Source organism: Lucilia sericata, unplaced genomic scaffold (assembly GCF_015586225.1).
Source record: "Lucilia sericata isolate MDLA Ls3-8-SP2 unplaced genomic scaffold, ASM1558622v1 Contig001106F_arrow, whole genome shotgun sequence".
Lineage (NCBI taxonomy): Eukaryota > Metazoa > Arthropoda > Insecta > Diptera > Calliphoridae > Lucilia > Lucilia sericata.
Genome location: NW_023995078.1, coordinates 63,774 through 87,423, shown reverse-complemented (window position 1 = coordinate 87,423; position 23,650 = coordinate 63,774). Strand labels below are relative to the sequence as shown.

General features: G+C 31.0%; 4 protein-coding genes across 6 annotated transcripts; 1 reads left to right on the top strand and 3 right to left on the bottom strand.

The window, feature by feature from the left end:
- The first annotated feature begins 2,965 nt into the window (after positions 1-2,965).
- On the top strand, positions 2,966-6,698 carry LOC119610035 (heat shock protein 75 kDa, mitochondrial). 2 transcript variants are annotated; one of them, XM_037965111.1, is made up of 6 exons: positions 2,966-3,244; positions 3,275-3,319; positions 3,384-4,234; positions 5,358-5,596; positions 5,657-6,349; positions 6,415-6,698. In XM_037965111.1, the coding sequence occupies exons 1-6, from the start codon at positions 3,166-3,168 to the stop codon at positions 6,587-6,589; spliced, it is 2,082 nt and encodes a 693-aa protein (XP_037821039.1). In that variant the 5' UTR covers positions 2,966-3,165; the 3' UTR covers positions 6,590-6,698. The 2 variants fall into 2 exon arrangements, with proteins under 2 accessions (XP_037821039.1, XP_037821038.1); XM_037965110.1 differs by having other exon boundaries at positions 2,968-3,319.
- Positions 6,699-8,693: 1,995 nt separating this feature from the next.
- Positions 8,694-19,825, bottom strand: LOC119610030 (speckle-type POZ protein B-like). Of its 2 annotated transcripts, none has more exons than XM_037965104.1 (2): positions 19,754-19,825; positions 8,694-10,272 (listed from the first exon to the last, which is right to left on the bottom strand). In XM_037965104.1, the coding sequence occupies exon 2, from the start codon at positions 10,265-10,267 to the stop codon at positions 9,248-9,250; it is 1,020 nt and encodes a 339-aa protein (XP_037821032.1). In that variant the 5' UTR covers positions 10,268-10,272; positions 19,754-19,825; the 3' UTR covers positions 8,694-9,247. The 2 variants fall into 2 exon arrangements, with proteins under 2 accessions (XP_037821032.1, XP_037821031.1); XM_037965103.1 differs by lacking the exon at positions 19,754-19,825 and adding an exon at positions 12,135-12,226.
- Positions 17,721-19,727, bottom strand: LOC119610031 (speckle-type POZ protein B-like). Its single transcript, XM_037965105.1, has 4 exons — positions 19,708-19,727; positions 19,489-19,496; positions 19,311-19,421; positions 17,721-18,810 (listed from the first exon to the last, which is right to left on the bottom strand). The coding sequence occupies exon 4, from the start codon at positions 18,803-18,805 to the stop codon at positions 17,798-17,800; it is 1,008 nt and encodes a 335-aa protein (XP_037821033.1). The 5' UTR covers positions 18,806-18,810; positions 19,311-19,421; positions 19,489-19,496; positions 19,708-19,727; the 3' UTR covers positions 17,721-17,797.
- A 1,470-nt stretch (positions 19,826-21,295) lies between the features above and the next one.
- On the bottom strand, positions 21,296-23,510 carry LOC119610029 (protein roadkill-like). The gene is made up of 2 exons (XM_037965102.1): positions 23,369-23,510; positions 21,296-22,481 (listed from the first exon to the last, which is right to left on the bottom strand). Exon 2 carries the CDS (start codon positions 22,474-22,476, stop codon positions 21,457-21,459), a length of 1,020 nt encoding a protein of 339 aa, XP_037821030.1. The 5' UTR covers positions 22,477-22,481; positions 23,369-23,510; the 3' UTR covers positions 21,296-21,456.
- Positions 23,511-23,650: the final 140 nt, after the last annotated feature.

Here is a 23,650-nt window from a genome sequence, read left to right as displayed (position 1 = left end):
ATGTTTATATGAAATACTTATGTATGTAAAATTGCTTATAGATCCCTTAATGATTTAAAAAATAATGAAAACCTGTGAAAATTTTTATTTTCTTTTGGAAATCTAGTTTTATATGAAATATATAAAATCCACTGCAAATCCCTTAATAAGTTCCCATCTCTAATTTTCCAACAAAAGTAAATTTTTTATTGAAAAACTTAAAATCGACTGTAGTTGCTTTTAACCGGCCACAATGAGAAAAGTCCAATCAACTGGACTATAGACTAAACTATTATCTGGACTATGGACTAAACTATAGTTTGGATTTTAGACTTAACTATAGTCTAGACTATAGACTAAATTATAGTCTGGGCTATACTACAGTCTGGATTATGGACTAAACTACAGTCTGGACTATGGACTAAACTACAGTCTGGACTATGGACTAAACTACAGTCTGGACTATAGACTCAACTATAGTCTGGACTATAGACTAAACTATAGTCTGGACTATAGACTAAACTATAGTATGGACTATAGACAAAGCTATAGTCTGGACTATAGACTAAACTATAGTCTGGACTATAGACTAAACTATAGTCTGGAATATAGACCAAACTATAGTCTAAACTATAGTCTGTACTATTGACTAAACTATAGTGTGGACTATAGACTAAACTACAGGCTGTACTATAGACTAAACTATAGTCCTGACTATAGACTAAACTTTAGTCTGGACTATAAACTAAACTATAGGCTGGACTATAGACTAAACTATTGTCTGGACTATAGACTAAACTATAGTCTAGACTATAGACTAAACTACAGTCTGTACTATAGACTAAACTATAGTCCTGACTATAGACTAAACTTTAGTCTGGACTATAAACTAAACTATAGGCTGTACTATAGACTAAACTATAGTCTGGACTATAGGCTAAACTATAGTCTGGACTATAGACTAAACTATAGTCTGAACTATGGATTAAACTATGGACTAAAGACTAAACTATAGTCTAGATTAAACTACAGTCTGGACTATAGACTAAACTATAGTCTGGACTATAGACTAAACTTTAGTCTGGACTATAGACTAAACTATAGTCTGGACTATAGACTAAACTATAGTATGGACTATAGACTAAGCTCTAGTCTGGACTATAGACTAAACTATAGTCTGGACTATAGACTAAACTATAGTCTGGAATATAGACCAAACTATAGTCTAAACTATAGTCTAAACTATAGTCTGTACTATTGACTAAACTATAGTCTGGACTATAGACTAAACTATAGTCTGGACTATAGACTAAACTATAGTCTAACTATAGACTAAACTATAGACTATGCTAAAGTCAGGACTATAGACTAAACTATAGTCTAGATTAAACTACAGTCTGGACTATAGACTAAACTATAGTCTGGACTATAGACTAAACTATAGTCTGGACTATAGACTAAACTATAGTATGGACTATAGACTAAACTATAGTCTGGACTATAGACTAAACTATAGTCTGTACTATAGACTAAACTATAGTCTGTACTATAGACTAAACTATAGTCTGGACTATAGACTAAACTATAGTCTGGACTATAGACTAAACTATAGTCTGGACTATAGACTAAACTAGTCTGGACTATAGACTAAACTATAGTCTGGACTATAGACTAAACTATAGGCTAGACTATAGACTAAACTGTAGTATTGATTAAAAACTAAACCAAAGTCTGGACTACAGACTAAACTATAGTCTGGACTAGAGACTAAACTATAGTCTGGACTATAGAGTAAACTTTTGTCTGGACTATAGAAAAAAATATAGTCCGGAATATAAACTAAATTATAGTTTGAACTATAGACTATAATATAGTCTGGACTATAGACTAAGCTATAGTCTGGACTATAGACTAAACTATAGTCCTGACTATAGACTAAACTTTAGTCTGGACTATTAACTAAACTATAGGCTGGACTATATACTAAACTATAGTCTGGACTATAGGCTAAACTATAGTCTGGACTATAGACTAAACTATAGTCTATACTATACACAAAAGTATAGTCTGGACTATAGGCTAAACTATAGTCTGGACTATAGACTAAACTATAGTCCAGACTATAGACAAAAGTATAGTCTGGACTATAGACTAAACTATAGTCTGGACTATAGACTAAACTATAGTCTGGACTATAGACTAAACTATAGTCTGGACTATAGACTAAACTATAGTCTGGACTATAGACTAAACTATAGTCTGGATTAAAGACTACACTATAGTCGGGACTATAGACTAAACTATAGTCGGGACTATAGACTAAACTATAGTCGGGACTATAGACTAAACTATAGTCTGCACTAGAGACTAAACTATAGTCTGGACTATAGAGTAACCTTTAGTCTGAACTATAGACTAAATTATAGTCCGGACTATAGACTAAACTATAGTCCGGACTATAGACTAAACTATAGCCCGGGCTATAGACTAAACTATAGCACGGACTATAGACTAAACTATAGTTCGGACTATAAAATAAACTATAGTCTGGACTATAGACTAAACTATCATCTGGATTAAAGACTAAACTATAGTCTGGACTACAGACTAAACTATAGTCTGGACTATACACAAAACTATAGTCGGGACTATAGACTAAACTATAGTTTGGACTACAGACTAAACTACAGTGGAGACTATAGATAAAGCTAAAGTCCGGACTATAGACAAAACTATAGTCTGTACTGTAGACTAAACTATAGTCTGTACTATAGACTAAATTATAGTCTGCACTATAAACTGGACTTGCTGAATTGCTTGCAAATCTAGCAAGTAATTGAGCAAGCTAATACATTTTCTAATAACTTTTAAACATTCCTATTTTAGCTTTAATCACAATAACTAGAATTCCTCGAGCCCCTTAAACAAAGTTCCCAACGTGTTAACAGTGTAAACACATGTTCCCATTACCCGGTGAATGCCCTTAAACAAAACGAAGAAGACTTTTGACAGCAGCCAGCCGCACAAGAGAGAAAATAAAACATTTGACAAAAAATTCTACAATCAACGTGCAACTCAAAAAAATAAAAAAAAGTAAAAACAGACTCAAAAATATTTTGAAATAAAACTTGTAAATAAAAATTAACAAAGAAAATTAAAAGTAATTTTACTTAAATTTAAGTAAAAATGTCATTTGCTGCAAGACTATTAAAATTGAAACCAGCGGCGGCCGGTTTACAACGTTATGCAACCAGACCCCAAGGTCTGTCCGTGATTTACACAAGAGGCAACCAGTTGGCACGCAGCATCAATACACTAACATGGAAACGAAATTGGAATGGTGAGTTAACATATTCCTGAAGGTTTTGTGTAGTGAGATTTAAAGAATGAATATTTCTTTATAGGAGTAAATTATGTTCGTCATCTAAGTGCCGAAGCTGGCAGTCATAATATAAGAAACACCGAAAAGCCTTTGGGTACGCCGGATAAACATGAATTCCAAGCTGAAACTAGAATGTTGCTAGATATAGTGGCACGTTCTTTGTACTCGGAAAATGAAGTATTCGTTAGAGAATTAATTTCGAATGCTAGTGATGCTTTGGAAAAATTCCGCTATACCATACATACAGCAGGCGAACAGGAGAAAGATTACGAGGCTACCGATCGTGCGCTGGAAATACAAATTGCCACCGATAAACAGGCTATGCAATTGACTATACAAGATTCTGGTATTGGTATGACACGCGAAGAATTGGTCAATAATTTGGGTACCATAGCACGCAGTGGTTCAAAGAAATTTTTAGAACAAATTAAAGAAAAGGGTGCTGCCGCTGAAAATTCCTCTAATATTATTGGTCAATTTGGTGTGGGTTTCTATTCGGCCTTTATGGTAGCCGATAAGGTAGAAGTATTCACACGTTCCTCTAAGGCCAATTCACCCGGTCTCTGTTGGTCTACCGATGGTTCTGGCAGTTATGAAATACAAGAAGCTGAGGGTGTTGCACATGGTACAAAGATTGTTATACATCTTAAACCGGAGTGTCGTGAATATGCCGATGAGGATCGTATACGTTCGGTCATTAAGAAATATAGTAATTTTGTTGGATCCCCCATTTATTTGAATGGTCAACGTGCTAATGATATTCAACCATTGTGGCTGATGGAACCTAAAGAAGTTAGCCAAGAACAACATGATGAATTTTATCGTTTCATTGGTAATACCTTTGATACGCCACGTTTTGTTTTGCATTATAAGGTAAGGATGTCGTTACTATAGTCCAAACAATAGTCCGGACTTTAAACAAAACTATCTACTATAGTCGAGACTAGAAATCAAACTAAAGTCGATGCTAAAGAGCAAACTATAGTTGACACGATAGACCAATCTAAAGTCGAGACAATAGACCAAACTAGAGTCGAGAATATAGACCAAACTATTGACGAGACTTTAGACAAAACTACTATAATCGAGACTATACACCAAACAATAGTCGAGGCAATAGACCAAACTATAGTCGTGGCAATAGATCAAACTATAGTCGAGACTATAGACCAAACTATAGTTGAGGCTATAGACCAAACTATAGTTCAGACTATAGACCAAACATTATTTGATACTATACAGCAAACTATAGTCGGGGCTATAGACAAAACTGTAGTCGAGACTATAGACTAAACTATGGTCTCGACCATAGACCAAGTTATAATCTCTATAGACCAAACTATAATCGAGACTATAGACCAAACTATAGTCTCGATTATAGTTTCGTCTATAGAGACTATAGACCAAACTATAGTTGAGATTATAGACCAAACTATAGTTGAGACTATAGACCTTTTGACGAGACTTTAGACAAAACGATCTTCTATAATCGAAACTATAGACCAAACTGTAGTCGAGACTATAGACCAAGCTATAGTCTCTACTATAGACCAAACTATAGTCGAGACTTTCGACCAAACTATAGTCGACACCATAGACCAAACTATAGTCGAGACAATAGAACAAACTAAAGTCGAGACAATAGACCAAACAAGAGTCGAGAATATAGACCAAACTATTGACGAGACTTAAGACAAAACTATCTACTATAATCAAGACTATACACCAAACAATAGTCAAGGCAATAGACCAAACTATAATCGATGCTGAGACTATAGACCAAAATATAGTTGAGACTATAGAGCAAACTATAGTTGAGATTATAGACCATACTATAGTTCAGACTATAGACCAATTATTGTCTCGACTACAGATCAAACTATAGACTGGACTATATACTACTACATAGTCCTGTCTATAGACAAACCCTTAGTCTGCATCATAGACTTTTTTAACTTCAACTTCTTTTAAACAAATATTTTATATCTTTTTTTAGACTGATGTACCCCTTAGCATACGAGCTTTACTATATTTCCCCGAAGGCAAACCCGGTTTATTCGATATGACACGCGATGGTGATGTAGGTGTTGCCCTATATACACGCAAAGTTTTGATACAATCCAAAACCGCTAATCTAGTACCCAAATGGTTGCGTTTCGTTAAAGGTGTAGTCGATTCAGAGGATATACCACTTAATTTAAGTAGAGAACTATTGCAGAATAGCGCCCTAATCAGGTGAGTTTAATAAAGTTAAATAGTTTCTTTAATATTAACTTAATATTATTTCCTTTAAAGAAAATTGTCTGGAGTCCTAACCAGTCGCATTTTACGTTTCCTCTTGGATAAGGCCAATAAACAACCCTCAGAATATGAAGCTTTCTACAAGGATTATGGTCTATTCCTTAAAGAAGGCATTGTTACTTCACATGATCAAACGGAAAAGGAAAGTATTGCTAAATTGTTGCGTTTTGAATCGTCTAAAACAGCCGAAGGACAAAAAGTTTCTTTGGAAACCTATTGCTCTAATGTGGGTGAACAAAAGGATATCTACTATTTGGCAGCACCAAATCGTATCTTGGCTGAATCTTCGCCTTACTATGAGGGTTTAAAGAAACGTGGTGTTGAAGTTTTATTCTGCTATGAACCCTACGATGAATTGGTCTTAATGCAATTGGGCATGTTTAAGGACAAAAACTTGGTATCGGTGGAAAAGGAAATGCGTCAGGGAGCTGGTGGCGATGAGGTCAATGAGTTCGGTGAGGGTAGTTTATTAAGGTCACAAGTCGATGAGCTATTACCCTGGATAAAAGAGAAACTAGCCGGCAAGGTGGCCAATGTACGTGTCACTAACAAACTTGACTCACATCCCTGTGTGGTGACCGTCGAAGAAATGGCTGCTGCCAGACATTTTATACGCACCCAAAGTCACCAGCTGCCAGAGGAGAATCGTTATGCTCTTTTACAGCCACAATTGGAAATTAATCCAAAGTAAGTTTTTTTTTTTATTATTAATTCAGTGAAATTCTTTTTTATATATATTTTTCTTATTTTAGACATGAAATTATTAAAAAATTAAATAACTTACGTTCAAATGATGCTGAATTGGCTGAGTTATTGGTGCAGCAATTATTTGTTAATGCCATGGTGGGCGCTGGTTTAGCTGAAGATCCTCGCACTTTATTAACCAACATGAATGCTTTGTTGACCAAGGCTTTGGAAAAGTGTTAATTTTTTCGAAATTCTAGTTAATAATTCCATTAGTTTCAGTGTTTATTATTTAGGTTTTGTTTTATTAATAAATTAATAATAAAAAAATTATATATTTTTTACGCTTTAACCCTTTTAGAACCGAATTAATAGAATATTAAACAAATTCACAAATTCCCCTAGGGAAAGGTTTCGAAACTAAAGACTACTTTATAGTCTGGACTAAAGACAGCTTTATAGACTGGACTTGAGACTACTTTATTGTGTGGACTAAAGGCGAGACTGGATTATAGGCTGAACTATATAGACAGAACTGTACTCCGAACTATAGACTGGACTATATACTACTCTATTGTCTGGACTATAGACTACTCGATAGTCTGGACTATTGACTACTGTATAGTTTGGACTATAGACTACTGTATAGTTTGGACTATAGACTACTGTATAGTTTGGACTCTAGACTACTCTATAGTTTGGACTATAGACTACTCTATATTCTGGACTATAGATTACTCTATAGTTGGGACGATAGACTTTTCTATAGTCTGGACTATAGACAACTCTATAGTCTGGAATAGACAACTCTATCGACTGGAGTATACACTACTCTATAGTCTGGACTATAGACTACTCTATCGCCTGAACAATAGATAATAGTCTGTACGAAAGACTACTGTGTAAGCTGGATTATGGGCTACTCTGTAATCTGGATTATAGACTACCCTATAGTCTGGACTATAGACTACTCTATAGTCTGGACTATAGACTACTCTATAGTCTGGACTATAGACTACTCTATAGTCTGGACTATAGACTACTCTATAGTCTGGACTATAGACTACTCTATAGTCTGGACTATAGACTACTCTATAGTCTGGACTATAGACTACTCTATAGTCTGGACTATAGACTACTCTATAGTCTGGACTATAGACTACTCTATAGTCTGGACTATAGACTACTCTATAGTCTGGACCATAGACTACTCTATAGTCTGGACTATAGACTACTCTATAGTCTGGACTATAGACTACTCTATAGTCTGGACTATAGACTACTCTATAGTCTGGACTATAAACTTCTCTATAGTCTAGAATCTAGACTTATAAACTTCTCTACAGTCTGGACTATAGACTATTCTACAGTCTCGACTATAGACTACTCTACAGTCTAGACTATAGACTACTCTATTGTCTTGACTATAAGCTACTCTGGAATATTAACTTCTCTATAGTGTGGACAATAAGCTACTCTATCGACTGGAGTATTCACTACTCTATAGTCTGGAGTATAGACTACACTATGACCTGGACTATAAACTACTCTCTAGTCTGGACTATAGATAATAGTCTGTAGGAAAGACTACTGTGTAAGCTGGATTATGGACTACTCTGTAATCTGGATTATAGACTACTCTATAGTCTGGACTATAGACTACTCTATAGTATAGACTATAGACTTCTCTATCGACTGGACAATAGACTACTCTATCGACTGGACAATAAACTGCTCTATCTACTATAGACTAGACCATAGTTTGGACTATAGACTAGACCATAGTCTGGACTAAAGACTACTCTATAGCCTGAACTATAGACTACTCTACCTCCTGAACTATAGACTACTCTATAGCCTGGACTATTAAATACTCGCTAGACTAGACTATAATCCAGACTATAGGGTACTCTATAGTCTGGACTATAGACTACTCTGTAGTCTGGACTATAGACTACTCTATAGTCAGGACTATAGACTACTCTATAGTCTGAACTATAAACTACTCTATAGTCTGGACTATAGACTACTCTATAGTCTGAACTATAAACTACTGTGTAGTCTGGACTGTGTACTCCAGAGTATGGACAATCGAATAATCTACAGTTAATAGTCTGGATCATACACTACTCTGAACACTGCACTATACACTACTCTATAGTCTTTACTGGATATTTCCTTAAAACACATGGATTTCAAAAAATTATTGCAATTTCCAAAACCTTGTCTACAAATCTATTTTTCACTTTTAAAACACTTTGTAAACATTTATTTTTTGTATAAAACAATTGTATAAACACTTTATTACACATTATTGTTTAATTTTATAAAGTTATTTTGATTTTTATTGCAATTAAACACTGATATTTAAATTTTACAACATTTCTCTTTAACTATGACTTTTTAATTAAATGAAATGGCTTTTTCAATCACAATAGTTCAATTTTAATTTACAATAGAAATTTACCGTTTAACTGTGTTTAGTTGGTAGTCATTTGGCGGGCATGTTGGATTTTGTTTAAAATAGCAACACTGTGCTACAAAGTTTTAATAGTTTATTAAATGTAGTAGTCAGTATTATAGGCTGTATTACAGACATTAAAAGGGTTATTATATATTATATGGATATTTTGTAAAAAAAAAAAACAATAGGTATATACTTATAATGTAGAATTTAAAAATATGTATAATTATTTATTATAAACCTTTACTTTTCATTCTTATTAATTAGTTGGTAGTAATACACTGTGCTACAATCCGTATAGTTAGAGTATGCTGGGCTATAGTAGTCACAACTTTATATATATTTTAAAGATTTTTATTAATAAAAGTATATTCTTATAGCTAACAAATTAAAAAAAAATTATTTCCAGCTTATTTCTTTACTCCATTTGTATTAGTTTATTTAGTATTTGATGCATTTGCCATTCTTTGATATGCTTCAACAATCAAATAAGGATGTGTTTCCTGCATATTTTTCCAATCTTCAGTTTTCACCACTTCACTGGAATTGTCATTTATAAATTCTATAGCTTTTTCTCTTAATTCGAGTGCATTATGCCGATCGGCTAATATTAAAGTTTCAGCTGCTATATCAATAGATAGTTGGTCAAGTAATGTTTTCTCACACATTTCCTTTAGACCTTCCAAAGCGTATTTATCTGCTGCTACTAAAAGAAATTTCGCCATTTTGTATAGTTTTGTTACTACGCCAGTATAAATAAATAGTAACATTTCCTGTATGACCTCTGGATCAATATCCATTATTTCAACACGATTCAATTTATTCTCCTGCATTTCATGTTCAAACATGGCAGCAAATACCTTACTTCGTGCGGCCAATATAGCTTTATGTACATGAAATTCCTTGCCACCTCCAACTAATATAAAATCAGTGAGTTTTCCATTTTGAAATAGCATTCCGAAATCTTTGTTTAATTGAGATTTGGGCATGGCAAGTGGTAGACGGGTTATATTTATAAATTTAGCAACACTCATTTCAAAGCATATTGTCAACTTGTCTTCACATAACAGATCATTTATAATTTTAACGGAATGAATTTTTTGCATAGTATTTTTCCTGTCTGCTTTTATAGTAGCTGTATGACCATATTTTTCTTCTTGTTTTTCATTTAATATAGAAAATTTATATTTGAGCTTTGGTTCTAAAATTTCGGAGGGATCTGAATACAATAAATAGATTTCGATCCAATCCGCATTTGAAGTTGAACGTTTAATGTATAAAGAGAATTTATATTCTTCATATACATTGGAAGAAAATATTGGAGACTTCCATTCATCTATTAAATTAGAACAAGAAAGAAAATAACGTATGACCCATGTACAATTTATTCTTATAATCTCGTAATGTGTAAAACAATGGTTCTCGGTAAGAAATTCCTTGGAGTTTGATGATGACATTTTAACTGTTAAAAAAAAAAAATAAATTAAAAGATTAGTCTATAATTAAGAATAGTTTAAAAAGTAGAATAGCCTATAGTATTGACTAGATATTAGTCTAACAATAGATAAATCTATAATTCAGACTATAGATTAGTTTATAGACTATATAGTCTATAGTATAGAGTCTATACTATAGACTATAGAGTGGGTCTATAGTATAGACTATAGAGTAGTCTATAGTATAGACTATATAGTAGTCTATAGTATAGACTATAGAGTAGTCTATAGTATAGACTATAGAGTAGTCTATAGTATAGACTATAGAGTAGTCTATAGTATAGACTATAGAGTAGTCTATAGTATAGACTATAGAGTAGTCTATAGTATAGACTATAGAGTAGTCTATAGTATAGACTATAGAGTAGTCTATAGTATAGACTATAGAGTAGTCTATAGTATAGACTATAGAGTAGTCTATAGTATAGACTATAGAGTAGTCTATAGTATAGACTATAGAGTAGTCTATAGTATAGACTATAGAGTAGTCTATAGTATAGACTATAGAGTAGTCTATAGTATAGACTATAGAGTAGTCTATAGTATAGACTATAGAGTAGTCTATAGTATAGACTATAGAGTAGTCTATAGTATAGACTATAGAGTAGTCTATAGTATAGACTATAGAGTAGTCTATAGTATAGACTATAGAGTAGTCTATAGTATAGACTATAGAGTAGTCTATAGTATAGACTATAGAGTAGTCTATAGTATAGACTATAGAGTAGTCTATAGTATAGACTATAGAGTAGTCTATAGTATAGACTATAGAGTAGTCTATAGTATAGACTATAGAGTAGTCTATAGTATAGACTATAGAGTAGTCTATAGTATAGACTATAGAGTAGTCTATAGTATAGACTATAGAGTAGTCTATAGTATAGACTATAGAGTAGTCTATAGTATAGACTATAGGAGTAGTCTATAGTATAGACTATAGAGTAGTCCATAGTATAGACTAAGAGTAGTCTATAGTATAGACTATAGAGTAGTCTATAGTATAGACTATAGAGTAGTCTATAGTATAGACTATAGAGTAGTCTATAGTATAGACTATAGAGTATCTATAGATAGACTATAGAGTAGTCTATAGTATAGACTATAGAGTAGTCTATAGTATAGACTATAGAGTAGTCTATAGTATAGACTATAGAGTAGTCTATAGTATAGACTATAGAGTAGTCTATAGTATAGACTATAGAGTAGTCTATAGTATAGACTATAGAGTAGTCTATAGTATAGACTATAGAGTAGTCTATAGTATAGACTATAGAGTAGTCTATAGTATAGACTATAGAGTAGTCTATAGTATAGACTATAGAGTATCTATAGTATAGACTATAGAGTATTCTATGTATAGACTATAGAGTATTATCGTATACTATAGTATTATAGTATAGACTATAGAGTATTCTACAGTGTAGACTATAGAGTATTCTATAGTATAAAGTAGTCTATGGTATAGAATATAGAGTAGTCTATAGTATAGACTATAGAGTAGTCTATAGTATAGACTATAGACTACTCTTTAGACAATAGAGTAGTCTATAGTATAGACTATAGACTACTCTTTAGACAATAGAGTAGTCTATAGTATAGACTATAGTGTAGTCTAAAAGCCATACTATTTATTAGTCTATACTCCAAACTATAGATTAGTCAGTCTACAATCCAAACTATAGAATAGTTTATAGTCAACATTATAGACTAGTCTTTAATCCATACTATTAACTACTATTTAGTATGGAGTAAGTATATCTATATAGTACAATAAAGCTCGGACTATTGAGTATATTATAATATAAAAAATAACATTTATAAAACTTACATTTATTCCTTTTAAAAACACTTATTGAGAGAAGAAAATAGAGTATATATACATACTATACATCAAGGCGAATTCAGATAAGGTGGTGGCAGTTCTGCAACAACAACATTTTACATGTATTTTGTTTTTGCATTTGGTTTGCGTAGTGGTAAAAAACCATAAGTAAGGCGAATTCATTTCATGAAAAATTTTTGTAAAATTTTTATATATTATTAAAAAATAGACATAAAAATATTAAAGTTTCTGAAGAAAATATATTCTGAATTGAATATTGCTTCAAACGAAAAATTCTTTACCGGCAGATTAATTTGTAAAATTTAAGTAAGTGCCTGAAGTTAAGTAAAACTTAATTTTTTGGTGAAAAATAAACTTAAAAAAGTACATATTCAAGAAAAAATTATATTACGAATGAATGAATCTTTGTTGCGAATGGATAATTCTACTCCGGCGGAGTAATTTTCAATATTTGGCCATAATGTAGCAGCCTCCGGACGGGTAAATACCTCATATGGGTTCTGTTATATAAAGCGTTCCGGAACAGACTTTTTTTTTTAGTTAATCACTTTATCTACATAGTGTATATATAAAAAAATATTGTTTAATTTGTTAACATTTAATAGATTTCAAAATAAAGCCATAATGTAAAAGTAAACTGCCGCTGTTCGGCTAAATTCTTCATATGTGTAGTGTTACGGAATAGATTTTTTTAGTTAATCACGTTATCTACACAATGTTAATATAAAATATAAAACAATATTGTTTAATATGTTAACATTTAATAGAAAAAAATATTTTTCTTAAATAACATATTTGTATACATACCAATTATGCCATTATTTAAATAAAATGATATTTGTTTACGAGATGCTTGGTATTTTTAGATTTTTTACATAAATAATTCAAAATATTAACGAAGTTTTTCTCCGTTTAACGGAAATTTTTAAATATAAAAATGTAAACAATAACAAACTTTGACAGCTACGTAAATCAGGCGAATTAGGAAAAAATTATCAGCTGATTGAATAACACCACCAAGGCGAATTGAGATAAGGTGGTGTTATTCAATCAGCTGATTATTTTTTTCCTCACTTGACTGGTACGCACTGATGTCAGAGTTTGTTATTGTTTACATTTTTTATATTTAAAAAAGACAAAAACTTCTTTAGTATTTTGAATAATTTATGTAAAAAATCTTAAAATACAAAACATTTTGTAAACAAATATTTTTCTTATATAAATAATGAATAATTTGTACGCATGTACCAACTTAATATAACAATAATATTTTTTCTATTAAATGTTAATAAATTAAACAATATTGTTTTATATTTTATATTTACATTTTGTAGATAACGCGAATAACTTAAAAATTATGTTCCGGAACACTTTATATAAAACCCCACGAGTTATTTACCCGACCGGCGGCAGCTGTCTTCTATGTAATGGTTAAATTTTTAGATCTAAAAAAAAATTAATAAATTGTTTTATATTTACACTGTGTATAACTAACAAAATTCTGTTCCGGAACGCTTTTTATAACAAACCCCATATGAGGTATTTACCCGTCCGGCGGCAGCTGACTACAACGTGTAAATCTTTAAAATTGCTCCGCCGGAGTAGAATTTTCCATTTACAACAAAGATTCTTTCATTCGGTATATAATTTTTCCGTAAATTTTTACATTTTTATGTTTATTTTTCACAAAAATATTAATTTTTCATTATTTTGGGCACAAACTTAAGTACTGCAAAATTAATTTGCCGGAGTAGAATTATTCCACTAATTATTCTTCACAAAATTTAGTATTTTTATGTGTAGTTTCTATAAAATATAAAAATTTCACAAAATATTTTCATTAAATGAATTCGCCGCAATTATTGTTTTTGACATCAGTGCGTACCAAATGCAAAAACAAATTACATGGAAAATTTTGTTGTTGCCGAACTGCCACCACCTTATCGCCTTGAACACCACCTTATCTGAATTCGCCTTGCACTGATGACAAAAACAATAATTGCGGCGAATTCTTTTAATGAAAATATTTAATGAAATTTTTATATTTTATAAAATAAATACACATAAACTCAGTGCGTGCCAGTCAAGTGAAGAAAAAAAAAATAATCAGCTGATTGAATAACACCACCTTATCTAAATTCGCCTTGGTATTACAGAAGCTTATATTTGTATTGCAGATATTTATTTGTAGTTGTATTTTAGAACTAATAACACAAGTTTACAAATTAATATTTTTTGTTTGCTCATGGAATGAAACATATATTTTTGGAAAGGGCTATCTATGTCCGGTGGTTTATTTACTAATTTTAATTTTTTTCCCTCTTCAGTAGTGCTGGAAAAATATTTGAAAATGAGAATTGTTTTTTGGGTACCTGCACCTGTTTTGGGAACCTAACAACCAACTCAGAAAAAAAATTCAATAATATAAAATTTAGGAATTTCTTAACCCATTTTTTACCACTTTTTTAGTTTTTTACCCGATTTTTAGTAATTGTTTTGTTACGTTTTAAAAAAAAAATAAATAATTTCGAACAAATTATTGACATTTTATTCCAGAATTACAAACTTACGGATCTAGATTTATCCCCCATAATTCATTTCATACATTCAAGATTAAGATTATTGCAACGTAATTTTTAATATTTTCGTGACAGGAATCCATTTTTAGAGTGTTGTTAGGAAGACCAGTAAAATTTTTTGAAATAATGCTATATTTTATAAAAACAATTAAAATTAAATGCAAATTTTGTAAAAAAAACTAATGTTAAAAATCAATTTTAATTGCACAAAAACAAAATTCTAAATAAATTTTACAATAAAACAAGTAGAAAAGTATAGTCGGGCATGGCCGACTATATAATACCCTACACCATGAGTATATTTTAAAAATTTTTATTTTTCGCAAAGAAACTTTTATGTTGAATTTTACGTTAATTCCAAAGTATTTAAGCAATTTATTGATAAAAAACAAATTTTATAAATGAGGCTTTATATAGGAGTATAGGTCAAACATGGGCCGATCCTCATTAAATTTGGGCAAAGGATATATTTTTAAATAATAGTTAATTATGTTGAGTTTCATTGCGATACAAATGGTTACAAGTAGGGTTCTATAGTTCAAACGAAAAGTCGACTTTTCGACTTTTTGCATTTAGTTAAAAGTCGACTTTTCGACCTTTCGACTTTTTCCATTTTATGAAAAGTCGATTTTTCGACTTTTCGACCTTTTTCATTTATTTAAAAGTCGACTTTTAGACTTTTCGACTTTTAGTATTATATAAATGGTCGACTTTTTCCGACTTTTCGACTTTTTTCGACTTTTTCCGACTTTTTCCGACTTTTTTCGACTTTTTCCGACTTTTCGACTTTTCGATTTTTTACGACTTTTTACGACTTTTTGACTATTTTCGACTTATTTCGACTTTTTTCGACTTTTTTCGACTATTTTTTTACTTTTTTCGAGTTTTTCCGACTATTTTAGAGTTTTTGACCTCTTTTCCACTTTTTTAAAATTTTCGACTATTTTCGACTTTTCGACTTTTTCCGACTTTTTTCGACTTATCGACTTTTTTCGACTTTTTTCGACTTATCGACTTTTTTCGACTTTTCGACTTTTATTTACAAAGTCGACTTTTCGACTTTTTTCATACACGATAGTCGAGTTATCGACTTTTTGGAACAAAATAGTCGACTTCGACTTTTTTCGACAAAAAGTCGATTGTTCGATTATTCGAAAGTCGATTTATAGAACCCTAGTTACAAGTCAATTTTAGACGTTTAAGACATTTTTTGAAGGGGGGTTTGTATGGGGGCTAGGGTCAAATAAGGGCCGATCATTACGAAAATATGCAGTGTCATTTATACTTATATAAAACTTATTTGTGCCAATTTTTAGAGAGATAATAGTATATTTGACGTAATTATGGCATAAAAAGCCCAAATCGGGAGGTACGGTAGTATGGGGGCTAGGTGAAATAATGGACCGATTTCAACCATTTTCAATAGGCTTCGTCCTTCGTGCCAAAAAACATGCTTGGTCAAAATTTCATCAAATTATCTTGAAAATTGCGGCCTGTACCTTGCGCACAAGGTTTACATGGACAGCCAGCCAGCCGGACAGGCGGACGGACATGTCTTAATCGACTCAAAATGTGATTCTGAGTCGATCGGTATACTTAAAGGTGGGTGTAGGACCAATATTTTTGTGTGTTACAAACATCAGCACAAACGTATAATACCCTCCCCACTATAGTGGTGTAGGGTATGACGTTTGTTATCAAGACAACGTTGTCTAAACAATTGTTTAGACAACACTGTCATAACGGCGTTATAACGCTAATAAATGCCATCTGTACCTGCTAATTTTTTATTATGATAACAATTTGACGTTTAGCATAATAAATATTTGTTGGGGTTACATATGATATATTATATCGATATTTTGTTAAAAAACAATACATATATTCTTATAATGTAGAATTTAACAAGTAAGAAATTATAGTCGGGCGAGGCCGACCATATAATACCCTACACCTGTTACAAAAAAAAAAAATGTGATTTAGTTTTCATAATAAAGCATTTAAGTTGAATTGAACCTTGCCTCAGATATACTTAAGCCATTTATTGTTGAATAAAATTGTGGACATTTAAGTCGAATTTTGAAGGGGGCTTTGAATAGGAGCTATTGTCAAATGAGACCCTTTAATTAAAAAATTCATGAGGATCATCAAGGCTAGTATAGAACTTGGTTTTTTAACTTTTTGTCGAGATACGAGTATATTAAACATAATTATGAACTTAAAAGCCCTATTAGTCCGGTTCAGTTGTATGGGGGCTAGTTGAAACAATGGACCGATGTTAACGATTTTCAATAGGCTTCGTCCCTGGGACAATAGAAGATCATGTACCAAATTTCATTGAATTAACTTCAAAATTGCGACCTGTAGTTTGATTATAAGGTTTACAAGCCCTATTCGGGGGTTCAGTTGTATGGGGGCTAGGTGAGATAATGGACCGATATTAACCATTTTCAATAAACTCCGTCTCTGGTACCATAGAAGATCGTATGCCAAATTTCATTGAATTATCTTCAAAATTGCGACCTGTAGTTTGATTATAAGGTTTACAAGCCCTATTCGGGGGTTCAGTTGTATGGGGGCTAGGTGAGATAATGGACCGATTGTAACCATTTTCAATAGGCTTCGTCCCTGGGACAATAGAAGATCATGTACAAAATTTCATTGAATTATCTTCAAAATTGCGACCTGTAGTTTGATTACAAGACGGACGGACATAGCTAAATCGACTCAGAAAATGATTCTAAGTCGATTGGTATACTTTAAGTTGGGTATAGGACCAATATTATTGTGCGTTACAAACATCAGCACAAACCCAATATACCCTCTCCACTAAAGTGGTGTAGGGTATAAAAATATAGTTATTTACTATAAACCTTTACTTTTCATTCTTATTAATTAGTTGGTAGTAATACACTGTGCTACAAAGTTGTAATAGCTTTTAAAATCCGTATAGTTAGAGTATGCTGGGCTATAGTAGTCAGAACTTTATATATATTTTAAAGATTTTTATTAATAAAAGTATATTCTTATAGCTAACAATTTAAAAAGATTTATTTCCAGCTTATTTCTTTACTTTCCATTTGCCATTCTTTGATATGCTTCAACAATCAAATAAGGATGTGTTTCCTGCATATTCTTCCAATCTTCAGTTTTCACCACTTCACTGGAATTGTCATTTATAAATTTTATAGCTTTTTCTTTTAATTCGAATGCACTAAGCCGATCGGCTAATATTAAAGTTTCAGCTGCTATTTCAATAGATAGTTGTTCACATAACTTTTTCTCACACATTTCCTTTAGACCTTCCAAAGCATATTTATCTGCTGCTACGAAAAGAAATTTCGCCATTTTGTATAGTTTTGTTACTACGCCAGTATAAATAAATAGTAACATTTCCTGTATGACTTCTGGATCAATATCCGTTATTTCAACACGATTCAATTTATTCTCCTGCATTTCATGTTCAAACATGGCAGCAAATACCTCACTTCGTGCGGCCAATATAGCTTTATGTACATGAAATTCCTTGCCATTTCCAACTAATATAAAATCAGTGAGTTTTCCATTTTGAAATAGCATTCCCAAATCTTTGTTTAATTCAGATTTGGGCATGGCAAGTGGTAGACGGGTTATATTTATAAATTTAGCAACACTCATTTCAAAGCATATTGTCAACTTGTCTTCACATAACAGATCATTTATAATTTTAACGGAATGAATTTTTTGCATAGTATTTTTCCTGTCTGCTTTTATAGTAGCTGTATGACCATATTTTTCTTCTTGTTTTTCATTTAATATAGAAAATTTATATTTGAGCTTTGGTTCTAAAATTTCGGAGGGATCTGAATACAATAAAAAGATTTCGATCCAATCCGCATTTGAAGTTGACCGTTTAATGTATAAAGAGAATTTATATTCTTCATATACATTGGAAGAGAATATTGGAGACTTCCATTCTTCTATTAAATTAGAACAAGAAAGAAAATAACGTATGACCCATGTACAATTTATTCTTATAATCTCGTAATGTGTAAAACAATGGTTCTCAGTAAGAAATTCCTTGGAATTTGATGACATTTTAACTGTTAAAAAAAAGAAATTAAAAGATTAGTCTATAATTAAGAATACTTTAAAAAATAGAATAGCCTATAGTGTTGACTAGATATTAGTCTAGTAATAGATAAATCTATAATTCAGACTATAGGTTAGTTTATAGACTATATAGTCAATAGTATAGACTATAGAATAGTCTATAGTATAGACTATAGAATAGTCTATAGTATAGACTATAGAATAGTCTATAGTATAGACTATAGAATAGTCTATAGTATAGACTATAGAATAGTCTATAGTATAGACTATAGAATAGTCTATAGTATAGACTATAGACCACCTTTAAATTTGTGCCCAAAATTATGAAAAAAAAGTATTTTTGTGGAAAATAAACAAAAAAAAAAATTTTAAATTTACGGAAAAAATATATACCGAATGAAAGAATCTTTGTTGTGAATGGAAAATTCTACTCCGGCGGAGTAATTTTGGAAAGCAAAAACGTGTTTTTGTTACCCCGCTCAAAATTTACCTTGCTTTGTTTTATGATGATTCCCAATATATTTTAAGTCTAGCCGTTCGTGAGCTGGATCAAATTTTTGGAACAATAAACCCAAAATGGGGTATCGCTTGGGGGTATGTGCTCATAATTGTTAGGTTTTTTATTAATATAAATAAAATGTATGCAAAGTTTTACAAATTTTGCTCACCACTAGATCTTTCGAATGAAGAATTTAAAAAAATAACTAAAAAGAGACTTTTGTAACCGGTCCACCTCATATATATATATATATATATGTATATATATATATATATATATATATATATATATATATATATATATATATATATATATATATATATATATATATATATATATATATATATATATATATATATATATATATTATATTGTACAAATTACAAACAGAGTCACAAACTTATATGTAGCCTTCTCACACTTATTAAACTTACATTTATTCCTTTTAAAATCACTTAGTGGACTGAATAGTAAAGTATTTCATTCTTTGTGTTTGCGATTAGAACATAAAATATATACATATTATACTTATTGCGTTCTTCCCCTTTTTCTTTTTAACAAAAGACAATTGCAGCTGTGTTTATTTTTTTTTTGTAAAATGCGTTTAAAACGTCACATTAAAAACAACCCTGTGTACACGTCTTTTTGAAATGATACCGTTAAACTGTGTTTAGTTGGTATAATCGTAAGCAGGCATGTTTGGCAGCTGTCAACAAATATTACGAATTAGGGTTCTATAGTTGAAACGAAAAGTCGACTTTTCGACCTTTTTCATTTAAGTAAAAGTCGACTTTTCGACTTTTTTTATTTTATGAAAAGTCGATTTTTCGACTTTTTTCATTTTAATAAAAGTCGACTTTTAGACTTTTCGACTATAAGTATTTTATAAATAGTCGACTTTTCAACTTTTTTCGACTTTTCGATTTTTTCGACTTTTTGACTATTTTCGACTTCTTTCTACTTTTTTCCGTCTATTTTTTTTTACTTTTTTCGAGTTTTTCCGACTATTTTAGAGTTTTTCGACTTTTTTCGACAAAAAGTCGATTGTTCGATTATTCGAAAGTCGATTTATAGAAACAAACCGAAGAAAAATAAAACAAACCAAATAAAACATCATGCAGTGGTGTTATTCAATCAGCTGGTAATTTTTTTCTTAATTCGCCTGGTTTACGTAGCTGTCAAAGTTTGTTATTGTTTACTTTTTTATATTTAAAAATGTCCGTTAAACGGAGAAAAACTTCGTTAATATTTTGAATTATTTATGTACTCACTTAAATTTTGCAAATTAATCTGCCGGAATAGAATTTTTCGTTTGAAACAAACATTATTCAATTCAGAATATATTTTCCTCACAAATTTTAATATCTTTATCTTTATTTTTAATAAAATATAGACTTTTTACAAAAAATTTTCATCAAATGAATTCGTAGTACTCACAAATTTTAATATCTTTATTTTTATTTTTTAATAAAATATAAACTTTTTACAAAAATTTTTCGTCAAATGAATTCGCTTCGGCTTAGCTTTTGAGCCGAAAGAATTCGGCGGCGGCGCGGCTTGCAAAATATTACCGTCGGCCAGCCGCCGCCGATTTGAGCCGTCTCGGCTTGTATCTCTGCACTGGACTATCTGATTATATGTATATTACATCACAGTCTCGACTATAAGTTACTCTACAGTCTGGACTATAGACTACCCTATAGTTGAATTATTATAGATCATAGACTAATATATAGTCTGGACTACAGACTAATTTATAGGCTGGATTATAGAAATAGAATTTAAAATTTTAATAAATTATCAATTTCTGAAATATCTACCTACAATTTTCAGAAATTATTTATAAAATTTAAAAACATAAACATATATAAAAGAATTGTTGAAATACAATTACAAAGTTCACAAATATAATTGAAAATACGTATCTAGTTTACAAATCATAGATTTTGCGCCAAAATTTGAAAGAAAAATTTTTATTTTATTTAATTATAAAGTATTTATTGGTAGAAGTATTAACTTAAAACTAACAATTATTAAAAAAAAAGTAATTCACCCCTCTCGGTATCAAATATTTTAAAATTTTCCTTTTGCTTGCTTTTATTTCATTTCGTTTTTCGAAGTTTTCTTGGAGTTTAGTTTAATTGCTAAACTTATTTTTTGCCAACATTTCATATAACTCAGTAATTAAATTTGGATGCGTTTTGATCATATTTTTCCAATCCTGAGTTTTCATAACTTCAGTAGCATGTGTATTTATAAATACCAAAGTAGATGCTTTTAAATCAAATGTAGTATAAAGATCGGCAAACAATAAAGTTTCAACTGCTGTATGAATCGATAGTTTGTCCTTTAGTTTGATCTCACACATTTTTTGCAGACTTTCTAAAGCGTATTTATTTGCTGCTGGCAAAAGAAATTTAGCCATTTCATCTAGGTTTTCCACTTTGTCGGTATAAATAAATCGCAAAAGTTCCTGCAGTACGTTTGATGCAATATCCGCTATTTCAACACGATTCTCCAGCATTTCAAGCTCAAACATTTCGTCAAATACTTCACTTCGTGCGGCCAATATAACTTTATTTACATAAAATTCCTCTCCATCTGCAACTAATGTAACATCAGGGAATTTTTCACTTTTAAAAATATTAACAAGATCTTTGCTTAAAGTAGATTTTGGCAACATATCTGTTTGATTAGAAATATTAATTACTTTTACCAAAGTACTTATTTCAAAGCATATTGTCAACTGGTCCCGGGGTAATAGTAGATTATCTTTATTCAATATAAATGATTCATAAATCTCAGCAATTTGATATGAACTACTATTATTGAAAGTTAGAGTGCCCGTATTTACATATGATTCTTCTTGATTTTCGTTTAATATAGAAAATTTATATTTGTATTTTGGGTTCATAATTTTAAAGGGATTTATACATAATAAATACCCTTTATAAATATTATTTGTACCACGTATAATACATAAAGAGAATTTGAAATCGTCATAAACATTGGAAGAAAATGTTGAGGATTTCCATTCATCTATTAATTGGCAACAAACGCTAAAATCATTTATGATCCATTTACAATTTTCTTCTATAATCTCACTACGTGTGTTACACCAATTCTTGTTTATAGATTCCTTGGGTTTTAATGCCATTTTTACTGTTAGAAAAAAAAAAAAAAACAGATTATATATTTAAATTACTATTTAGTCTATAAAGTAGCTCACTATATATTAGTCTATTGTCCAAAATTAAGATTAGTTTATTAGCCAAATTAAGAGTACCTAGCCTATAGTCCGACTATATATAAGTATATGGCCCAAACTACCTATACAGTAGGCTATAGTCCAAACTATGGATTGGTATATATTCCAGACTATTGTTTCGTCTAAGTCCATACTATAAATTTGACTATAATTTAGACCATAGATAGGTAGATTCCAGACTATAATGCAGCCTGGATTCTAGATTATAGACTAGTCAGTCTATAGTCCAGAGTATTAGCCTATAATCCTGAGTACATATACATAGACTAGTATATAGTCCAGAGTATTAGCCTGTAATCCTGAGTACATATACATAGATTAGTCTACAGCTCAGAATATAGATGTCTATAGTACAGACTATAGTCCAGATTATAGACTCATCTATAGTCCAGACTATAGACTCATCTATAGTCCTGACTTTAGACTCATCTATAGTCCAGAGTTTAGATCAAAACATAGACCATATTATATATGAGTCTATAGTCGGGACTAACAAGTTATCTAGAGTGTTCAGACTACATAGCAGTCTAAAATCCACTCTACAAAGTAGTCTAAAGTAAACACTACAAAGTTGTCTAAAGTCCAGTTTAAAGAGATGTTTATAATCTCGAATATACAATAGTATAGAGTCCAACCTATAGACTAAGGAGTAGCCTGAACAATAGACTGAAGAATAGTTTATAACCCAGACTAATAAGTAGTCTAGAATCGATTATAAGGTAGTTTAAAGTCTAGACTACAGAATGTATAATATTATTAAAAGAACACTTATAAAACTTACATTAATTTCGTTTTAAACCACTTTGAGAAGAAAGCTTGCAAAAAAAAACACTTGCTTCTTTTTTAAAACGCGATCGCAAATTTCGTGTGTGTATAACTATATAGGAATATCTGAGAAAAAATGGTAAATTTTCCTATGAAGACAATGTTCTTCCCCGACTTCTGAATTATTTAAGCTGTGTTCATTTATGCTAAACCAACTAAACACATTTTTCAAAACATCAACATCAATACAACTCTGTATAAATACCTAAAAAATGTCAATAATAACGATTGTAAACAA

Excerpts from the sequence above, each read along its gene's own strand:
- LOC119610035 (XM_037965110.1), top strand. The coding sequence starts at position 3,166 with ATGTCATTTGCTGCAAGACTATTAAAATTGAAACCAGCGGCGGCCGGT. Across the intron at positions 3,320-3,383 it reads ATGGAAACGAAATTGGAATG|GAGTAAATTATGTTCGTCAT; the intron begins GTGAGTTAACAT and ends ATTTCTTTATAG. Across the intron at positions 5,597-5,656 it reads CAGAATAGCGCCCTAATCAG|AAAATTGTCTGGAGTCCTAA; the intron begins GTGAGTTTAATA and ends TTTCCTTTAAAG.
- LOC119610030 (XM_037965104.1), bottom strand. The coding sequence starts at position 10,267 with ATGTCATCATCAAACTCCAAGGAATTTCTTACCGAGAACCATTGTTTT.
- LOC119610031 (XM_037965105.1), bottom strand. The coding sequence starts at position 18,805 with ATGTCATCAAATTCCAAGGAATTTCTTACTGAGAACCATTGTTTTACA.
- LOC119610029 (XM_037965102.1), bottom strand. The coding sequence starts at position 22,476 with ATGGCATTAAAACCCAAGGAATCTATAAACAAGAATTGGTGTAACACA.